The following is a 19,522-nucleotide window of genomic DNA, read 5'->3' as shown; positions in this document are numbered from 1 at the left end:
CTCATCGTCTACTTTTTAGCATGAATCGCTCTGAGGCGCTCTGCATTGCACAGAGCGTCGGAGATTCATTCAGGTAAGTACACCCAAAAAAAGGGCAGGAAATTGTCCAGTTTTCCTGCCCATTGGGCACTTAGTTTCGTTTTGGGAGAATCTTGGCCTGGGTTTCTTGTTTGCCTCAGAAACCTAATTTTCACATAACTCACCTTTGAAGAATAAGGAGGGTTCCAATGAAGCAGAATATTGGACAAAGTATAGAACTGACATTGGACCTGTCCTGTTACCCTCCCCATCTCCCCCCAACCTATCCAAGATGGCTTCATGTAAAACCGGGATTTTAGTTGTGATTGAAGACATTTCAGAATCTCCACAGCTTCTGTGATTAGATGTTGATTTACTTCCCCTGTCATTTAATAGAGACTTGATTCATAAAATATCATGTATTGCTCTTTCCTCTTGTAAACCTCAACTGCCAGTAAAGCCAATTTGTAAACTATAAAAACTGATGAAAATGATCTCTTCTAATGAATGGGATGCTGGCCAGTTGATGTACTTAAATCCGGAAGGCATATGGGTTCATAAATAACCCAATGTCTTACAGGCTTTGTGCGTACTGTCTACAGATTGCAGCTTTAATAGGGAACTGTTTTTGACTCTGACAAAATATTATCTTGAGTAGCTGGAAGTGATGAGAAGTCCTGATATTTATCACATTGCTGGGTCAATGATGTAGCACTGAATGACAATTGCCTAGCAATGTTTTCAGGACAGCAGTAATATGCTGCATGGTAATTATGTAAGATTTCAATGGTGCCATGGCCCTATTGTGCACAGTAAGATGAAGGCACAAAGAAGAAGCATTTATTTTACACTGACTGCAATTTCAACATTTGTATGCAACTTTGAGGAGAGTCAGTCATCTGTTACTCTATTTTCAGCTAAAATACAACTGATCTCAAGGCAGGAAGGGAACTTACAATTTATGCTTGGTAGTTTGGCACAGACTAAAGTTACCATTTTCCCATGTGAAGTGAGCTGAGTTGCAGTTTTTAATGAGGAACATGCCTGAGAAAGGAAAAGAAATGGGCGAGATTTGTTTCCAATTGTTCCCAGACTTGAGTAAAAGGGATTTTATACAGTGGGAGTCTATAAGAATGGCCTGTGTGGAAAATAGAAATATCACACAACTGGAATAAAGAGTGTTCTTCTGAGATAGTGGCTGAGGAGCTTGAGGGAACAGAAAGGGCAGAACTAGGTGCACTTGACCTCTGGTATCTCTGACATGGGAGAGTTCATGCATGTTAAGTGGGAAAGTGTCCCATTTCTCTTGTAACAAAACCCCTTATGTTAATATTCGTTGAAGAGTGGAAGCAAATAGAGGTAGTAATCTCCATATTACTCCCTGTGAAAAATGTTAGCCAAAGTAGAAAGAGGGAGGTAGGAAGGATTAATGAGTGGTTTGACAAGTGGCGCAGGAGGAAGAGTTTTGAATTCTTGGCATATTGGCACCATCTTTGGGACAGAAAGCGCCTTTTCAAAATGGGTGGGTTGCACCTGCACAAAACTGGGACCAATGTTCTTGCAGACAGGTTTACAAATGGGTGGGTTGAAACTAAATTGACAGTGGGACGGCCACCAATGGCAAAGGAGTGTACGCAAACAGTGAGAGTGTGAGACAATGCTAGAGAAGAAAGTGGTACCATATTACTTCAGAGCAGTCAAAGAATGACGAAGAGGGCTGGAAAGACCGGATTACAATGCATGTATATAAACACACATACTGCGGCAAATAAGGCTGGTTAGGATCCTCTGGTCCCACCACTCTCAATGGAAATTCCCACTGAAATCACCCCGCACTGCCAGGAAACCCATGGCAGGACCAGAAAATCCTGCCGGCACGAACGGCTAGAGAATTCTGGCTGAAGTGTAGGAACTAGAGGGGCATTTTTAGGATGGCAACCTGTAACTAATTTGAGTGCCACAGGGGTCAGTGCTGGGGCCAAGTTTGTGGATGATACAAAAATAGGTGGGAAGACAAGTGGTGAGGGTGACACAAAGGATGGGATCTTCTGGCCGCGAATTGGCGAGAAAATCCTACCTGAAGTCAACGGACCTTTCCATGGTCCGTCCCTCATCCGCTACGATTCCCGTGGCGGGCGGGATGGGAATATTTGCCCCAAAAACTCAACAGAGGGATATAGACAAGTTAAGTGTGCTGGTAAAAATGATAGAAATTGTGAAGTTATGCACTTTAGTAAGAAGAATAAAGAAGCTGACTATTATTTAAATGGAGAGAGACTGCAGAAAGCTGCAGCACTGAGGGATTTTGGGGTCCTCCTGCATACATCACAAAAAACAGCATACAAGTTGAGCAGGTAATTGGAAAGGCGAGTGGAATGTTGGCCTTTATTTCAAAAGGAATGAAGTATAAAAATAGCGAACACTGGGATAATCACAGCTAGAATACTATGAATACTATGAACAGTTTTGGTCCCTTAAATAAAGAAAGATATACTGGCAATGGAGGCAGTAACACACTAAAATTGTTGAGGGTGGTATGGTAGCACAGTGATTAGCTCTGCTGCCTCACAGTGCCAGGAATCTGGGTTCAATTCCGGCCTTGGGTGACTGTGTGGAATTTGCATGTTCTCCCTGTGTCTGCATAGGTTTCTTTGGGTACTCCAGCTCCCTCCCACAGTTCAAAGATGTGCAGGTTTGCTGGATTGGCCATGATAAATGTGCGGGGTCACAGGGATGGTGCGATGGGGTGGGGTGGGGTGGGACTGGGTAAGATGCTCTTTTGAAGAATCTGTACAGACTCAATGGGCCAAATGGCCTCTTTCTGCTCTGTTGTGTGTTTTTTTTTTGTGCTCAGTTTCCTTGCTCTCTTGAGGTCCTTAAACCAATATACACAATTGGGATGAGCTACTTGCGCAAACTATAGTTGCAAACTCTCTCTGCCATTTCTATGAACTGATAGGAATTCTCCTAGCGCCAGCACACTGTTTTCTGTAGTAATGTGATTGTATTTTTTTTTACCTTTTATTACGTAGCAATTCTGTGGAAAATTCACTGCTTGATTCCAGGTATGGAGGGAGTTTCTTATTGAGTAGGTTGGGCCTATACTCATTGAAGCTTAGAAGATTGAGAGGTGACGTTGACACATATCGGATTCTTAGGGGGATTGACAGGCTAGATGCTGAGAGGTAGTTTCCCTTTGTGGGGGCGTCTAGGACCAGACGGCATAATCTCAGAGTAAGAGGTCACCCATTTAAGGACAAGATGAAGAGGAGTTTCTTCTATCCGAGGGTAGTGAATCTGTGGAATTTTTACTGCAGAGGCGGTTGTACAGGTTGAGTCATTAAGTATGATGAAAGCTGAAATAGACAGATTTTTAATCAGTAATAAATCAAGGATTATGGGGATAAAGCGGGAAAGTGGTGTTGACAATTATCACATCAGATCAGTCATGATTTCATTGAATAGCAGAGCAGGCTTGATGGGCTGAATGGCCCACTTCTGCTCCTACATCTTATGATAGGGAGAGGTGGAGTGGGTTCTATTAGGGACAAAGGGAGTGATATATTTAGAGGAGCAGAGCAAAGTTAGGATACTTAATGAGTTTTTATTGGTGTTCACTCAGGAAGAAGAATCTGACAAAGTATCGGTGGAAGCAAAGATAATGGTGGCAGTGGAAAATGTGAATTTTGACAGGGTGGAGGCACTGGAAAGACTAGAAATGCTTGGCATAGATTAACCACCTGGTCAGAGGGCTTGGATCCCACATTGAGAAAGGACATTGGAGTGGAGATAGCAGAATATTTCATGTTCCCTTGGATGTGGGGGAGGTGGCTGAGGAGAAAGAGTGGCCGAGGATTCAAGAACAGATGGACCCGGGAGTGCATGTGCATCAATTTCCGAAGGTGGCAGGACATACTAAGTAAATGGTTATCAAAATGTATGGGGTTTGAGGCTTCATAAATAGAGGCAATGATTACAAAAATCTGGAAAGTTATGTGAAACCTGTATATAGCTCTGTTTAGGCCTCAACTAGAATATAGGCATCTCATTCTGGTGGTCACCACCATCCCCCAACCCCCAAACCCCAAACCCCAGCCCACTCTTGCATTTCCCCATTATAGGAAAAAAAAAATGAAGGTCTTTCAGAGTGTTTAGAGGAGATTTACCAGAAAGTTTCCAGGGTTTTTGGGATGAGTTTCATTACAAAGGTAGGTTGGAAAGGCTGAGGTTGTTCTGATTGGATAGAGGTGGACAAGGTAATGACAAGCTGAGATAAGGCAGGTGAGGGAAAGGTGTTCTCATCAGTTGATTGTAAAAGGATTGGGGAGACATAGATTGAAGATTTTGGAAAGACGTACAGGGGAAATGTGAGTAAGAGTTTCCTGGAACTCGCTGCCTATGAAGCTGGAAGTTATAGAAACAATCAATGATTTCTAAAGGAAATTGGAGAGGTGCTTGAAGGAGATGAAGCTGCATGGCTACAGAGAGTGAGCAAGAAATTGGAGTTGGCTGCAATATACAACAAGGTGCTAGCATGGACTTGATGGGATTGTTAGGCTCCTGGACCAGAACCCCAAGCCGGACTAGATGCCAACAATTTTTCTATTGTGGCAGAAATGTGAGGATGGGATATTTCTTTCCAGGAATGATTTCACTGACAAATTAGGATATTTTGTTGTGAAACAAACTTTATTTAGTAACACAGTCTAAATATAACTCTAACAAATGAATCAGTTTAACCATTAACAGTTGAATAATATTTAAAAATGAAAGAAAACCACTTTACTTCATAATTTATGACTATTCCAGTCCCAAATAAGCCCCATTCATGCATAAATCAAATTCACTTTTAAATAAATCCTATTAGCAAACAAAGGCATACTTGCTTTAACAGTTGTTAACAGGCTTCAGAAAGAGAGAGTTCCAGAAGCCCATGAAATCCTCCTAACTTTGACCAAGCTTTCGCAACTCACTACTTTCTGCAAAAGCTGTTTTCCCCTTGTCGTGGTTCCCCAGGACGACAGCTGATTTTAACCAGAGTCTGAGTCGTAATCCTCCAAGCAGTAGACTTTATTTTCCAGTACAAGACAATAAAGCTGGGATGTCCGGATCAATCCAATGAATCATTCTGCTTACAGTCTTTTTATACACATTACAGCTCCATATCTCAGAACTCTTATCTTACCCTTAGATTTCCTTGTTTTAGCCATCATTATTTCTGGGCTAGCCCTTTATCTACCCTGCTTGAGATTGGTTCCTCATTAGTACATCTCTTTGTCCTTGAAACCATGGTAGTTCCAGTCTCTGCCCTTATCCAAACTATTCTGTTTATACAATAATCGTGGCTTAGCTAACTTAGATCAATTAGTGAAGAAAGCATGTTTATTTTACTCTCCTTTTTGCTATAGTCACGAATTAAGCTGGACAATGTCCAGTGTTCCTCAGGAGGCTACTGTCTATATTTATTAATAAGTGTTTACTATACCAACTTTGGTGGGTTACATGGGTAACTATATTGATTACATGTCATTCAATCATATTTATTTGATTATCATACTACAATTAGCTAACATACTTCTGTGATTATACTGGTTTCATTCCATCTTCCATTTTGAATCTCTTTTATTACACCAATTCCAAGATACTGATTCCAATCACAAACATTGATTCCAATTACAAACATTAGAGCAAATTCTCTCACACCCTCTGCTACAGATCCTGCTCTGTACATTAACTACATCATCACATGACCCTGTCAATCACTCTAATCAGAAATCACAGGGGAACTTAAGTGACCAAAAGCCCATTAGCTCTACTTAACATAAAACTTGCAAAGTTGAAATGAGTAATTATTGCAGAATCTGAGCTGCATTCCTCCAAAATACCAACTGCCTACAGAATAAAACTGAACTTTTAAATATTCCCCTTAAACATAATAAAACAATATATATAATCTAACAATTGTGCTACTATCATCACAGGATGAATGGTCTCATGCTGTTCCATAAATAACTCAGTGACTCAAAAAAGCTATTCTTTATTAAATAGAAACAGAAGTAGGCCATTCAGCCTCGCAGGCCAGTTCTATTGCTGCTCATCTGTACCTCATCTTTATTACTTTGCTCCAGTTCTCTTGATCCAACAATTTCAATCTGCAACCTGTTGGGGAAAGATTTTCAGATTCCCAATACCTTTTGCATGGAAGAAGTACTTCCTGATTTCATTGCCATGGTGACCTAGAACTAACTTTAAGATTATGCCCTCTGATTCTAGTTTCACCCATTGGAGGAGCTAATTTCTATGAATCTGCCCCATCAGGTATTTTAATTCTCAATTTTGGTGACCCATCAGCCTTCTAAACTCAAGGCAATAGGACCTAAATTTATATGAACTATCCTCATGATTTTTTATTTCAACTTTTAAGCCTATTATTCTGGAGCAGCTGTATTTTGCCCCAAACAGACTTTCTGAAGTGTGCTATCCAAAACTGAGCATAGCATCCCTGATGTTGTCCCACTTGGCATCTAAACATTGAAGCATCACTTGCTCACTGCATTCTAACCACATCGAGATTAAGAACAACATTCCATTTGCCATCTTGATTACTCCTGATCTGGCCACAAGTGAAGCCTCGAAATTGGCCTGATCGCTTGACCCAGGGAAATGATTCCTGTAAGCCCGGTGTCCCTTCACCAGATTCCCTTCATTTAGAAACTCTATTCCACTCCTGACAGTTCTTCAGGCATATAGACAGAATCTGGTGGGCCTGTAGCCCTAATACTCCCATATGTATATACCTGATTGGCCAGCCAATCATTACCTCAATCAGGGAGCTCATACTCCAAGAGGCCCACCTCATGGGCTTCATTACATCCATGCTAACACTTATTCTTTTCTTTTCACAGCTCCATATCCATATACAGCCCAAAGGACAACTCCGATATGTTTGATGCTGCTGCTTTCTTCAAATCAGTTGGGAACTTTGCGTGGATTTTTGCTGGATCATTTGCCATGGGGTCAGCATATGGCATTGCCACAGCTTTGATATCCTTTCAGTGTAAACAATAAGAAATCTGCCCCCACGGTTCACAAAGTAGAACGGATCATATTAATTTTACATTCCTTAATTTCAAAAATATAGCACCTTTGCCACTGAGCTAATCTTGGTGGATCTCCTTTATGCTGGTGATCAATATGGATTAATTATGACTTGTTAAAGCACAGGGAAGTGATTAGTAGATTCAGGGAGTGCAGGCAGTTTAGGTCATTGCTGTGCATCATTTGTGTGGAGAAAATGCTGGTGGAAGTACATTCGCCCTGTAGCTTTTCCATCATAGCTGAGCAATGACAGCACCAAACACGGTCCTTGTTCACATGAATTCTCTTGTTGCAAGACTGATGTGTGTTTTATTGATAACGTAGATTGTGACGGCCAATGAGATCCAATCATAATTTCCAGTCTTCATAACAGACATGCACCTCCATATTATTTCTTTAATTCACTTATGGATTGTGGGCGCCACTGACCAGGCCAGCATTTATTGCGCACTCCTAATTGCCTTTCAGAAGGTGATGGTGAGCTGCCTTCTTGAACTACTGCAATCCCTGAGATTTAGGTAAGTGTGGTTAGAGAGCATCTTGAGGGGAATTGTTTGATAGAGCAGACGCAGCACGGTTTCGTTAAGGGGAAGTCGTGTCTGACAAATTTATTAGAGTTCTACGAGGATGTGTCTAGGGCGGTGGATAGAGGAGAGCCGGTGGATGTGGTCTTTCTTGATTTTCAGAAGGCGTTTGACAAGGTACCTCACAAGAGGTTATTGCAGAAGGTAAGGGGGCATGGAGTTGGAGGTAGGGTGTTAGCGTGGATAGAGGATTGGTTGTCAAATAGGAGACAGAGAGTGGGGGTTAATGGGTGCTATTCGGATTGGCGGTTGGTGACTAGTGGAGTGCCCCAGGGGTCAGTGCTGGGGCCTCAGCTATTTACCATTTATATAGATGATCTGGAGGAGGGAACCGAGTGTATGGTGTCGAAATTTGCTGATGACACCAAGATTGGTGGAACGGCAAATTGTGCGGAGGGTGTGGAGAGTCTGCAGAAGGATCGAGATAGGCTGGGCGAATGGGCCAGGAAATGGCAAATGGAATTTAATGTTGGCAAGTGCGAGTGGTCCACTTTGGCAGGAATAATGGTAGGAAGGACTATTACTTACGGGGCGAAAAACTGCAGCAGGTGACGGTGCAGAGGGACCTCGGGGTCCTTGTGCATGAGTCGCAAAAACCCAGCCTGCAGGTGCAGCAGGTGGTCAGGAAGGCTAATGGGATGCTGGCCTTCATAGCGAGGGGGATTGAATTTAAAAGTAGGGAGGTCTTGCTGCAGCTGTATAGGGCATTGGTGAGGCCGCAGCTGGAGTACTGTGTGCAGTTTTGGTCGCCGTACTTACGCAAGGATATTTTGGCCTTGGAGGGAGTGCAGAGGAGGTTTACTAGGCTGATACCGGAGTTGAGGGGGTTGAGCTATGAGGAGAGGCTGAATAAACTAGGCTTGTACTCGTTAGAGTTTAGAAGAATGAGGGGAGATCTCATTGAGACGTATAAGATGATGAATGGGATGGATAGGATAGAGGTGGAGAGGCTCTTCCCGCTCAGAAAGGACAGTAGGACTAGGAGGCACAGCCTCAAGATAAAGGGGGGGGAGGCGGTTTAGAATGGAGTTGAGGAGGAACTTCTTCACTCAAAGGGTGGTGAATCTCTGGAATTCTCTGCCCGTTGATGTGGTGGAGGCTGCCTCGCTAAATATTTTTAAGACGCGGGTTGATGGGTTTTTGATAAGAGAGGGGATTAAGGGTTATGGGGAGAGGGCGGGAATGTGGAACTGAGACACGACAGATCAGCCATGATCTTATTGAATGGTGGGGCAGGCTCGAAGGGCTGGATGGCCTACTCCTGCTCCTATTTCTTATGTTCTTATGAGAGAGAACTCCAGGATTTTGACTCAGCGACAGTGAAAGAATGGCAATATATTTCCAAGTCAGGATGGTGAGTGACTTGGAAGAGAACCTAGAGGTGGTGGTGTTCCCAGATCTCTGTTGCTCTTGTCCTTATAGATGGCAGTGGTTGTGAGTTTGGTAGTTGCTACCTAAGGAACCTTGGTGAATTCATGCAGCACATTTTGTAGATGGCATACAAGGCTGCCACTGTTCACTGGTGGTAAAGGAATTGAATGTTTATGGAAGGGGAGCAATGAAGTGGGCTTCTGAGCAATGAACTCAGATTTGCTTGTAGAGGTATCTACCCCCACCACCCCACTCTTCAATGTATTCAAGAGGTGACTAGATGTAGCACTTGGGGTGAATGGGATCAAAGGTTATGGGGAGAAAGTGGGATTAGACTATTGAGTTGGATGATCAGCCATGATCATGATGAATGGTGGAGCAGGCTGAAAGTGCCAAATGGGCTCCTCCTGCTCCTGTTTTCTCTGTTTCTATGTAAATTCAACATTTAGCTGAGAGATGGAAGTGAGAGATCTGGTTCAAAGGAAGGTGAGAGAGGATTATTTCTCACCTAATTTCACATTTACAGCATTGACAGTGTATTGTTGTGTATCTAATGTGAGGCAGCTACTGTATCACAGGCTCGAAGAGCCAAATGGCCTCTTCCTGCTCCTATCTTCTATGTTCCTATTCCCTCTGTGGGACAGATAAAAATCAGGCAGGTTTTGCTTGTCTACCTTCTAGTGTCCAATCCTGGATGAGGTAATAAATCCTCAGTGCTGGAATAGCCCTCCGTCTCTGCACAAACGCACGCTGCAGGTTGGCTGTTGCCGCAAGATTTCTCTGAGGCCTGAATTGAAAATGTTGGGAAGAATTAACCCCAGTGTCCTAATGACTAGAATACTCGGCTACCAGAACGGGCAGTGCCTGATGGACTCTACCCAGCCATGCCCTCGACCACCCGGGAGCTTCAATGGCCTCCGAAGCCCCCTCCCCCTTGGTGTGACCATCATGCCAGCTGCCCATTAGCAGACATCAGCAATGATTCTCGCCATTCATGGATCACGCTGGAAGATCCTGGGTTCTGGGAGAATCCGGTGTCAAATATGCTAATCGGCCTCAGGCCCTTTCTGGTTCATGCCGTTAGAAAGGGACTGCAATAATTGCAGACTGTTTGGTACCAGGCACGGAAACGATCTTTAGGTCCCCACACTACTTTCCGGATTGGCTCGACCTATGCCAGGCGTGGCAAGTCAGAAAATTATGTTTTAATCAGTTGTGTCCATTTTCATAATGTTCGCTGAGGAACAAAGCAATCTGTGTCCTCTGAACAAAAAACATTACTGCCTTGGATTTTCTCCCCCTTCCGGATGTGACCCTGAGAAGGACTTGTCCTTTTGGTTCCAGCCACTCGGGAAACCTGGCTGCACGGTCTGCAATGTACCTTATAGACCAGAAGGGGGCGATGGTGACTACTGCTCTGTCCTCTTGGTCAGAAATCCCACTGTGCCTTTGGAAAATTCAAAAGATTTTTCTTGTACAGCTCCCTGTAATATCCTGTAGGAAGCAGAAGATTATGCAGAATTGTGTGTGTGCACATGGCATTAATCTGTACTGTCTCTCCCTTTCTGTCTCTGTCCCCTGTTTCTGTAGTTTCTAGCCCTGACTGTACCTTTTGGACCTCACCTCGTTTGCCTCTCAGTCTTATCCCTGTCTACACAGTAAGCATGTGTGACTGGTGTATTATACTTTTCCCCATGTTCCTCTCCGCTGCTGCTTCTCATTTGTCTTGTTATCCTGATCTCTTGCTTTCACGCTTCTCTGTTCTTTCATAGTCCATTGCTCCCTTTCCCGTTCTTGTCTCTGGTCCTTTTCACTCTTGTTGTCTGTCTTCTCTGCACGTATTCTGGGGATAGAGTAATTGTAATGATTGTACAGCTGACTTCCACTGGGGCAGCACAGTGACACAGTGGTTAGCACTGCTGCCTGACAGTGCCAGGGACCCGGATTCAATTCCAGCCTTGGGTCACTGTCTGTGTGGAGTTTGCACATTCTCCCCGTGTCTGTGTGGGTTTCCTCCAGGAGCTCCGGTTTCGTCCCAAGCTCCAAAGATGTGCAGCTTAGGTTGATTGGCTGTGCTAAATTGCCCCTTAGTGTCAGGGGACTTGCAGGGTAAAAAAGTTACATGGATATGGCCTAGGTGGGATTGTGGTCGGTGTAGACGCAATGGGCTGAATGGCCTCATTCTGCATTGTAAGGAGTCTATGATGCTCATTTCTTATTGCTGGACTTCCTAACCAGAGTTCAAAATGTAAAGATTAAGCTGTTCTTGGAAGGCCTATGAAAACAGCAATCTATTTAAAGGTCAGTTGTACGTATTTAAAAGAATATAAACCGCAATGCTCCCAAAATTTCTAAGAGTTGAATTCACGGGAAAACTGGTGCAAATGACGCCAATCTCATTCAGTGCAACTTCACACTCGAATCTCCCACACTCTGCGCAATGCAAAGGTCACAATCATGAATATAATTAAAAACTCAGGGGGGGCGGGGCCTATTCACACCAGAGGCTGATAGGTTTTGGGCCTCTGCGCATGCACAGTGACCCCCTACCCATATGCAGCCCGGGACCCTCACAGCGCAGCCCCTCCCGACACCTTCACAACCCAGTCGTGGCCCACACGAACATTCGTCCCGACCCCACTTCCTGTCCCAGAGCGCCACAATCTCCAGCACTCCCCTCCCAGCAGTGACAATCCTCCCCACCCTCCCCTCAGGCAGACCCCCCCAGGCTAGCCACCCCCCTGCCCCCACCCCCAAATCACTGGCCTCCCTCCAGCTCTGCCCGATTCCAATGCAGAGTGCTAGTGGGACTCCTCCCAGGCCCCACCTCTAGCTTGCCACACCCCTTGGCACTGCCCCATGTTTAGGCAGTGCCAAGGTGCCATCTAGGCATGGGCACTTTTCCCTTTAGGCAGTGCCGGAGGTGCACAGGCTGGCACTGCCAGGGGGCCATGCCCGGGAGGACCACTCCCTGCTGCTCAACTCTCTGAGGGTGGCCCCCAATAGCTCCCCCTTCACTCCAGCTGGGTTGTCCTGATAGCTCCCCGAAAGTTGGGAGCTAGTCTGAATGCCACCAGTTGTAATTGTACTGGAGGGGGAGGGGTGGGAGATGCCAGCAGGCCTGGTGGAATCAGCCCCGGGCCCGATAAGTACATTTCAATTGAATTTAAAATAGAATCTCAATATCAGCCCCGCTTGCCAGCCGATTTCCAGCGGTGTGCAGACACTGCCAGAATTCCGAGCCTGGGAGGCACAATTACAGCGCAAATGCCCACTGGAATCCCACGAATCAGCCAACATGCGATTCTCCCGGCCTGCCGTGCTAAAAAATCAACGCGTCGGGATGGTTTGTAAACTTTTTTTGGTTGAGGGATACTTCTTCAAATGGGTTAGTAATCACAGGCCTCAAATTATACAATGGGACTGTTCAATTTTCTTATCTTACAACCGATATCTGTGTTTGAAGTAGCAACCACAGAATCTGATCCTTGTCTTTAACAAACCCGTGCTACACTTTGTTATTTGATTACTGAGTTCACAGCTTATTGTGAGAACTGTGGGCGGCACGGTGGCGCAGTGGATTAGCATTGCTGCCTCGCAGTGCCAGGGAGCCGGGTACAATCCCAGCCTCGGATCACTGTCTGTGGGGTGCCTGCACATTCTCCCCGTGTTTGCATGGGTTTCATCCGGTTGCTCCAGTTTCCTTCCCACAGTCCAAATATGTGCGAGTTAGGTGGATTGGCCATGCTAAATTGCTCCTTGGTGTCCAAAGATGTGTAGGTTAGAGGGATTAGCGGGGTAAAACATGAGGTTGTGGGGATAGAGTCTGGGTGGGAGGCTTGGTTGGAGAGTCAGTGTAGACTCGATGGGTCAAATGGCCTTCTTCTGCACTGTAGGGATCCTGTGACTCAAAATTTTGCTGCCGTTTATGCCAGTGGGATCTTATGACCCCACTGACAGCGCACCCTCACCATGTGTTTCCCAGTGGTGAGGGGTGTTTTCAGTGGGAAACCACATTGACAATGGCGGACCATAAGATCCCACCACCAGTGAGCAGCACATCACCTCCTGCCACTGTGAAATATGTTGCAGAGGAGGAGGATAATCCCACCCCTTGACTCTATTAGTATAATAAATGCAAAGTGCCACCCAATGTTTATCCATATCTGATCATTTTTAGCAAACCCGCGGCAAGGACACAAATTATACACTAAACATCCAGCAAAACCTCAGTTCAGTTTCTATTGAATTTAGTAAACTCATGCTGTCATCTATGGATTCCAAAATAATGTTGAACAATCCTGTTAAACTTCCAGGTACATTTTCAAACCAGAAATTGATTAATTAAAAACTGGGTTAAGTTATTGTAGAAAGCTCAAAGGCACAAGCACTGCTTGTGCAATTAACTTGCCTACATTTCAAAAGAAGACTAACCAGGCATCATCCATCAATGTCATAAATAAAAAAGTTAAGTGCTGGAAAAAACTCAGTAGGTCTGGCAGCATCTGCGGAGAGAGAAACAGAGTTAACATTTCGAGTCCGTAAGACTTCTCTTCAATCACTGTCAGCTTGCGCCAGCTTCATGCAGCCTTTAAATTAATTTAAAACTTTAATACTATAAACAATTATGCACTGCAATCTAACTACAGGATCTCAATAGATCATTAACATCATGACAGCAGGAGAACCCTCTTCTCTGGTCACATGTCGTTGGACCATTAAGATAATTAAACAGTCAGGAGTCCCCTCAAATTACTGACTCCTTAAAGCTTGTCAGGAATTCAAAAATACCTTTGCTTTATGTGTCCATCTCATTCCGGGGAGTAGAAAACACTGCATAGTTCACAATACCCAAAGTTACACTGTGACTATAATGGAAGTTGGGTTTTCACCATTAAAAAGGGCAAACTCCAATTTAATTTGGGCAAATCACGAGAACCAAAAAATAATTCATCTTGGGAAAAAAAGGGTGAATCCATAACCAGTAACTTTTTTTTATTCATTAGTGGGACATAGGTGTTGTTGGTTGGCCAGCATTTATTGCCCATCTCTATTTGTCCTGTTGAAAGGACAGTTCAGTCAACCGCATTGCTGTGGCTCTGGAGTCACATGATGGCCAGACCAGGTAAGGATGGCAGATCTCCTTCCCTAAAGGACATTAGTGAACCAGATGGGTTTTTCCGACAGTCGACAATGGTTTCATAGTCATCAGTAGACTCTTAATCCAGATTATTCTTGTTGAATTCAAAATCCACCGTCTACCGTGGCGGGATTTGAACCTGGATCCCCAGAATATTAGCTGTGTTTCTGGATTTATAGCCTAACGATAATACCACTAGAGCCAATAGCATTAGTAACGTAAAAACATTCACACATGTCGGCTTACAAAGAAGTTCACCACTTCATCTTTGCTTTCTTCAGATGCTTTTTTGAAATACTGTTTATAAAAAAAGCAATAGGACTGAACAAAAGGTTAACTCTCGCGGTGAAATAAGAGCTTCAACGTTTCAGCACAGAAAGAGTTCAAGGGCAGATTTCGCACATCTTGAGAAATCTGGAACATCCACACCAACTGCTTTCACTTACAGCATGACCCAAACTCTTCCCAAATTATGGGTTCAGAATCTGAAATTGCAGTGAACGTTCTCAGCCATCATACCAAAAACTTCATTCAACTTATGAACGCTCATTTCAAGGATCGCAACTTCAACCAGTCCCAAGCTAAAAACATGGTTCAATTTTCCACAAAATAAATCCATGGCTGATATTTTCAGGCTAATCCGGCCAGTGGGATCGTCTTGTTCCATCAGTAGCGAACCCCCCGCTGCAGGTTTCCCGATGTTGTGGGGGGTTGTATACAATGAGACATTCCATTGACAATGGTAGGATCAGAAGCACAGTAAAAAGTCTGACGACACCAGGTTTTAATCCAACCGATTTATTTGATAGTAAACGCACAAGCTTTCGGGGTTAGTCCCTTTGTCAGGTGAATGGAGAGTTCTGGCCTCAGACAGAGCATATAAAGCACAGACTGTTTAGAGATTACTGATTAGAGTGCGAATCCTTACACCTAACCTGCTGTTCAAGACCTGAAGTGGTTGACAATGTGAGTGGAAGGAGCACTGATCACAGGTTAAAGAGATGTGTATTGTCTCCAGACAGTACAGTAAGTGAGGTTTTGCAAACCCAGGCAAGTCACGGGGGGTTCATGTCGCACTATCTGTAACCCCCGTGACTTGCCTGGGTTTGCAAAACCTCACTTACTGTACTGTCTGGAGACAATACACATCTCTTTAACCTGTGATCAGTGCTCCTTCCACTCACATTGTCAACCACTTCAGGTCTTGAACAGCAGGTTAGGTGTAAGGATTCGCATTCTAATCAGTAATCTCTAAACAGTCTGTGCTTTATATGCTCTGTCTGAGGCCAGAACTCTCCATTCACCTGACAAAGGGACTAACCCCGAAAGCTTGTGCGTTTACTATCAAATAAATCGGTTGGATTAAAACCTGGTGTTGTCAGACTTTTTACTGTGTTTACGCCAGTCCAACGCCGGCATACCCACATCAGGATCAGAAGCTCCAGGGGGGTTCGGGGGTGGGGTGTTGTGGATAAGACTGCCCCATGTGTGTGCATGTACAAATTAGCTAGCATCAGTAATTTCAGTAAGTTAAACAGAAGAGCAACTGATGTTCATACTGGAAAGAAACTTAACCTGCTTTAAGACTGTCTTTAGTTTGAAGATTAGGAAGCCTCAAAAACCGAGAACTGAATCCAATTGCCTTTTTCTTCCAGACGTGGTGATGGCAGCATGATGGCACAATAGCGCTAGGGACCCTGATTCAATTCCAGCTTCTGGTCACTGTCTGTGTGGAGTCTGCATGGGTTTCCTCTGGCTGCTCCTGTTTCCTCCCACAGTCCGAAAGACATGCCGGTTAGGAGAAGCAAAATACTGCAGATGCTGGAATCTGAAGCAGAAACAGAAAATGCTGGAAATCTCAGCAGGTCTGACAGCACCTGTGGGGAGAGAATAGAGCCAATGTTACAAGTCTGGATGACCCTTCGTCAGAACCAAAGCTGTTTTTATTTTTGTTTGTTTTGTTTTAGTTTCTTGTGCTAGTTAGGTGCATTGGCCATGCTAAACTCTCTCTCGGTGTACCCGACCAGGCGCTGGAGTATGGCAACTCGGGGATTTTCACAGTAACTTCATTGCAGTGTTAATGTAAGCCTACTTGTGACAAATAAATAAACTTTAAAACTTTACAAACTTTAATAAATAAACTTAAAGAAAAACTTAACTTCTGTATTTACAGCATTAGACGCAGTAATACTAATGCATTTTTCTTCTCTTCAACTCCCCTATACTTCTGAACTAGACACTCTCCACTGAGGACCTCTTTGTCTCTTTCCATCCTCCTATGTTTGTCTCCTATTCTATAAGGCACTCTGCACCCTACCACCCCTTTAGGTTCATCCATTTATTAAGGAATGATTGGATTTATTTATCCCATTGTTAACTGGAGATCCCCTTTAAGTTATTACCCCTAAGGGAATACTGACCTCTCTAACTGATGCATGGGAAACACTTTCTTAAATCAGACTCGATGAAAATATCATATTGACCCACGATGAAAGATGTGCTGGTTAGGTGCGTTGGCTGTACTAAATTCTCTCTCAGCGTACCCGAACAGGCACCAGAATGTTTCCTACGAGGGAATTGTCACAGTAACTTCCCTGCAGTGTTAATGTAAGCCTATTCATGACACTAATAAATAAATTTTATGACATAAACTGCAAAAAACAAATTGTTTTAAGATCAGCAATGGGACTGCTTTCCTGTTCTATTATCTTTCCCTACTAATGCTATCATCTTTCCCTATTAATTACAGCAACCACAAAATTAGATCTTTGCCATTAATGAGTTTATGTCATGCAATCTAGCAAGAGTTCAGTCAATCATAAAATATGACTCCATTTAATTATTGGATTCTTTATTATTGAGTTCACAATTCACTCTAAGAACTCCGGAACCAAATGCTATCATTCCAGGCTGCCTACTTCATAGCTAAAGGCTCAAAACATTTATATTAATTCTACCTTTGAGCTCAACGTTTTATCCATACTAACACTAAACTACAATACATCAAAAGATAGACTTCAGATAGCATGAAGCCTAGAAAATACACTCACGTTCATCTAAATCTCTCGCAGTGATTCTGTTACCATGGTTATATGGTTCATGTAAGCTCTTCAATCACTTTATTACTATAATCAGCGACCAAACCAATATGTCCTTGGCCCTTGAGACATGAATGAGTGACCTTCTCGTTCCTTCAGCTTTTCATCCTTTGCAGAGCATCTCTGTTTAGAGAAAGTGAAAGCTGTTTTAACTAATTGTGTTCTGCTCTGTCAAACAACAAAAAACATAGACGTTGTGAATCTATATTTCCACAATATATAATCCTCATAATATTAAAGTGTTGTAGGTACAAGTGTTTTTTTTTACGGGGAGGCAATGGCCGAGTGGTATTATCATTAGACTATTAGTGAGGAAACTCAGATAATGTTCTGGGGTTCCAGGTTCAAATCCTGCCATGGCAGGTGAACCATAGAATCATAGAACATTACACAGAAACAGGCCTCTTGGCCCTTCTTGGCTGTACCAAACCATTTTTCTGCCTATTCCCACTGACCTGCACCTGGATCATATCCCTCCACACCCCTCTCATCCATGTACCTGTCCAAGTTTTTCTTAAATGTTATCGAACCTTTGTGGTGGTGGAATTTGAATTCAATAAAAAAAATCTGGAATTAAGAATCTACTGATGATCATGAAACCATTGTCAATTGTCAGAAAAATCTATCTGATTCCCTAATGCCCTTTAGGGAAGAAAATCTGTCATTCTTACCTGGTCCGGCTTACATGTGACTCCAGGACTACAGTAATGTGGTTGACTCTCAACTGCCCTCGGGTAACTAGGGATGGGCAATAAATGCTGGCCAGCCAGCAACGCCCATGACCCACGAGTGAATAAAAAAAAATGTTTTTAGAGGGAACAAGTATTGACTAAATACTATAGATAGCAGTGTATTGGGTGTGCCTGATTCTCATTGCAGAGTCGCTCCATTTTTGGTCTGATGTTTGACACTGACACTTGTAAATCATTCTTCATTTCTCTGCACCTTCCTGATGTTAAGGAAAATGGCACCTTAAGACAAATTTGTATTTGGCTCCTTTTCTTTGAGTATGTAGTACTTAGAATATTTTAAAAAAAGGAATTCTCCTCTCCCTTGAACAAGGCTGGTAAGTTGGCACAGTGGTTAGCACTGCTGATTCACAGTGCCAGAGACCTGGGTTCAATTCCCGACTTGGGTCACTGTCTATGCAGAGTCTGCACATTCTCCCCCTGTCTGCATAGGTTTCCTCCTGAAGCTCTGGTTTCCTCTCTCAGTCCGAATAATGTGCTAGTTAGGTGCATTGGCGATGCTAAATTCTCTGTCAGTGTACCCAAACAGGCACCGGAGTGTGGCGACTAGAGGATTTTCGCAGTAACTTCATTGCAGTGTTCATGTAAGCCTACGTGTGACACATATAACCGAACTTTTAAAAACATTAAACTTTAAAACTCCAGCTCACCTGATACCCACCATCAGACTCGGTAAACATGGGTCCACTTAGTGACCTTGGCACTCCTCTAAGCAAGCTCCTCTCCTCAATTAGACAACCAGACCACTCTGCACTGTGCATATAGCAGCTACATTCCACTTTTTTTTATTCATTCATAGGGCATGTGCCCGTCCCTAGTTGTGCAAGGGCAGTTGAGCGTCAACCACATTGAACCTGAGTCCCCAGAACATTAGCTGAGTTTCTGGATTAATAGTCTAGCGATAATACCACCAGACCATCACCTCCCCTCTCCCACCTCTAACTGTTGCTTACTCTTGACCACAGTGTCCTGTATGATTACCACATCATCCTCATATAATATTCATCTGGGAAATCTGCATTGGTCCTTCAGGGGAATAAGGCCCTAATTTGAAAATGATTGCTTTAGTGGATGGTGGGGAGGGAACAGAGTAAGTAACTGGATGGATTTACTCTGTGCTGGTAACCTCCTTACATTGTGCAATCATAGTTAGAAATACAGCCAGTATCAGTCCTCTGTTGGAACACACATTGTTTAAAATATTGAATCAATGAACGTATGAAAATGATAAACAGGAAAAGACCAGCTGATATTGAGTCTCCTACAATCCTACATACTTACACAAATTATGGACACACACAACTCAGCCATGAGCAGTGTAAACTCCTGGGAGAAGCAGCAAAACTTATTTTTAGAAAAATCCGAGGCCACTTCAGAGTGGAAAACATTCTGGATAATTCTCCTTCAATCAGTGCAATTTCCAAAGGACCACAGTGACCATGAGGAACATCTCACACCATCCTA

General features: G+C 43.6%; 1 protein-coding gene across 2 annotated transcripts in view; it reads left to right on the top strand.

Annotated features, from left to right (window-relative positions):
* The window catches only part of LOC145341104 (sodium/hydrogen exchanger 9-like), a 384,640-nt gene that overhangs the window by 118,801 nt on the left and 246,317 nt on the right, over positions 1-19,522 (top strand). For both annotated transcript variants that reach the window (XM_080185958.1, XM_080185959.1), the window contains exon 7: positions 6,924-7,062. In XM_080185958.1, the coding sequence (XP_080042084.1) occupies positions 6,924-7,062 (139 nt within the window). The remainder of the gene's footprint in view (positions 1-6,923; positions 7,063-19,522) is intronic.

The sequence above is a fragment of the Carcharhinus amblyrhynchos genome, chromosome 3 (genome assembly GCF_965287045.1).
Source record: "Carcharhinus amblyrhynchos chromosome 3, sCarAmb.v2.hapA, whole genome shotgun sequence".
Classification (NCBI taxonomy): Eukaryota; Metazoa; Chordata; class Chondrichthyes; order Carcharhiniformes; family Carcharhinidae; genus Carcharhinus; species Carcharhinus amblyrhynchos.
Note: the sequence above shows the minus strand (reverse complement) of the source record. Positions and strands in the feature narration are given on the sequence as shown.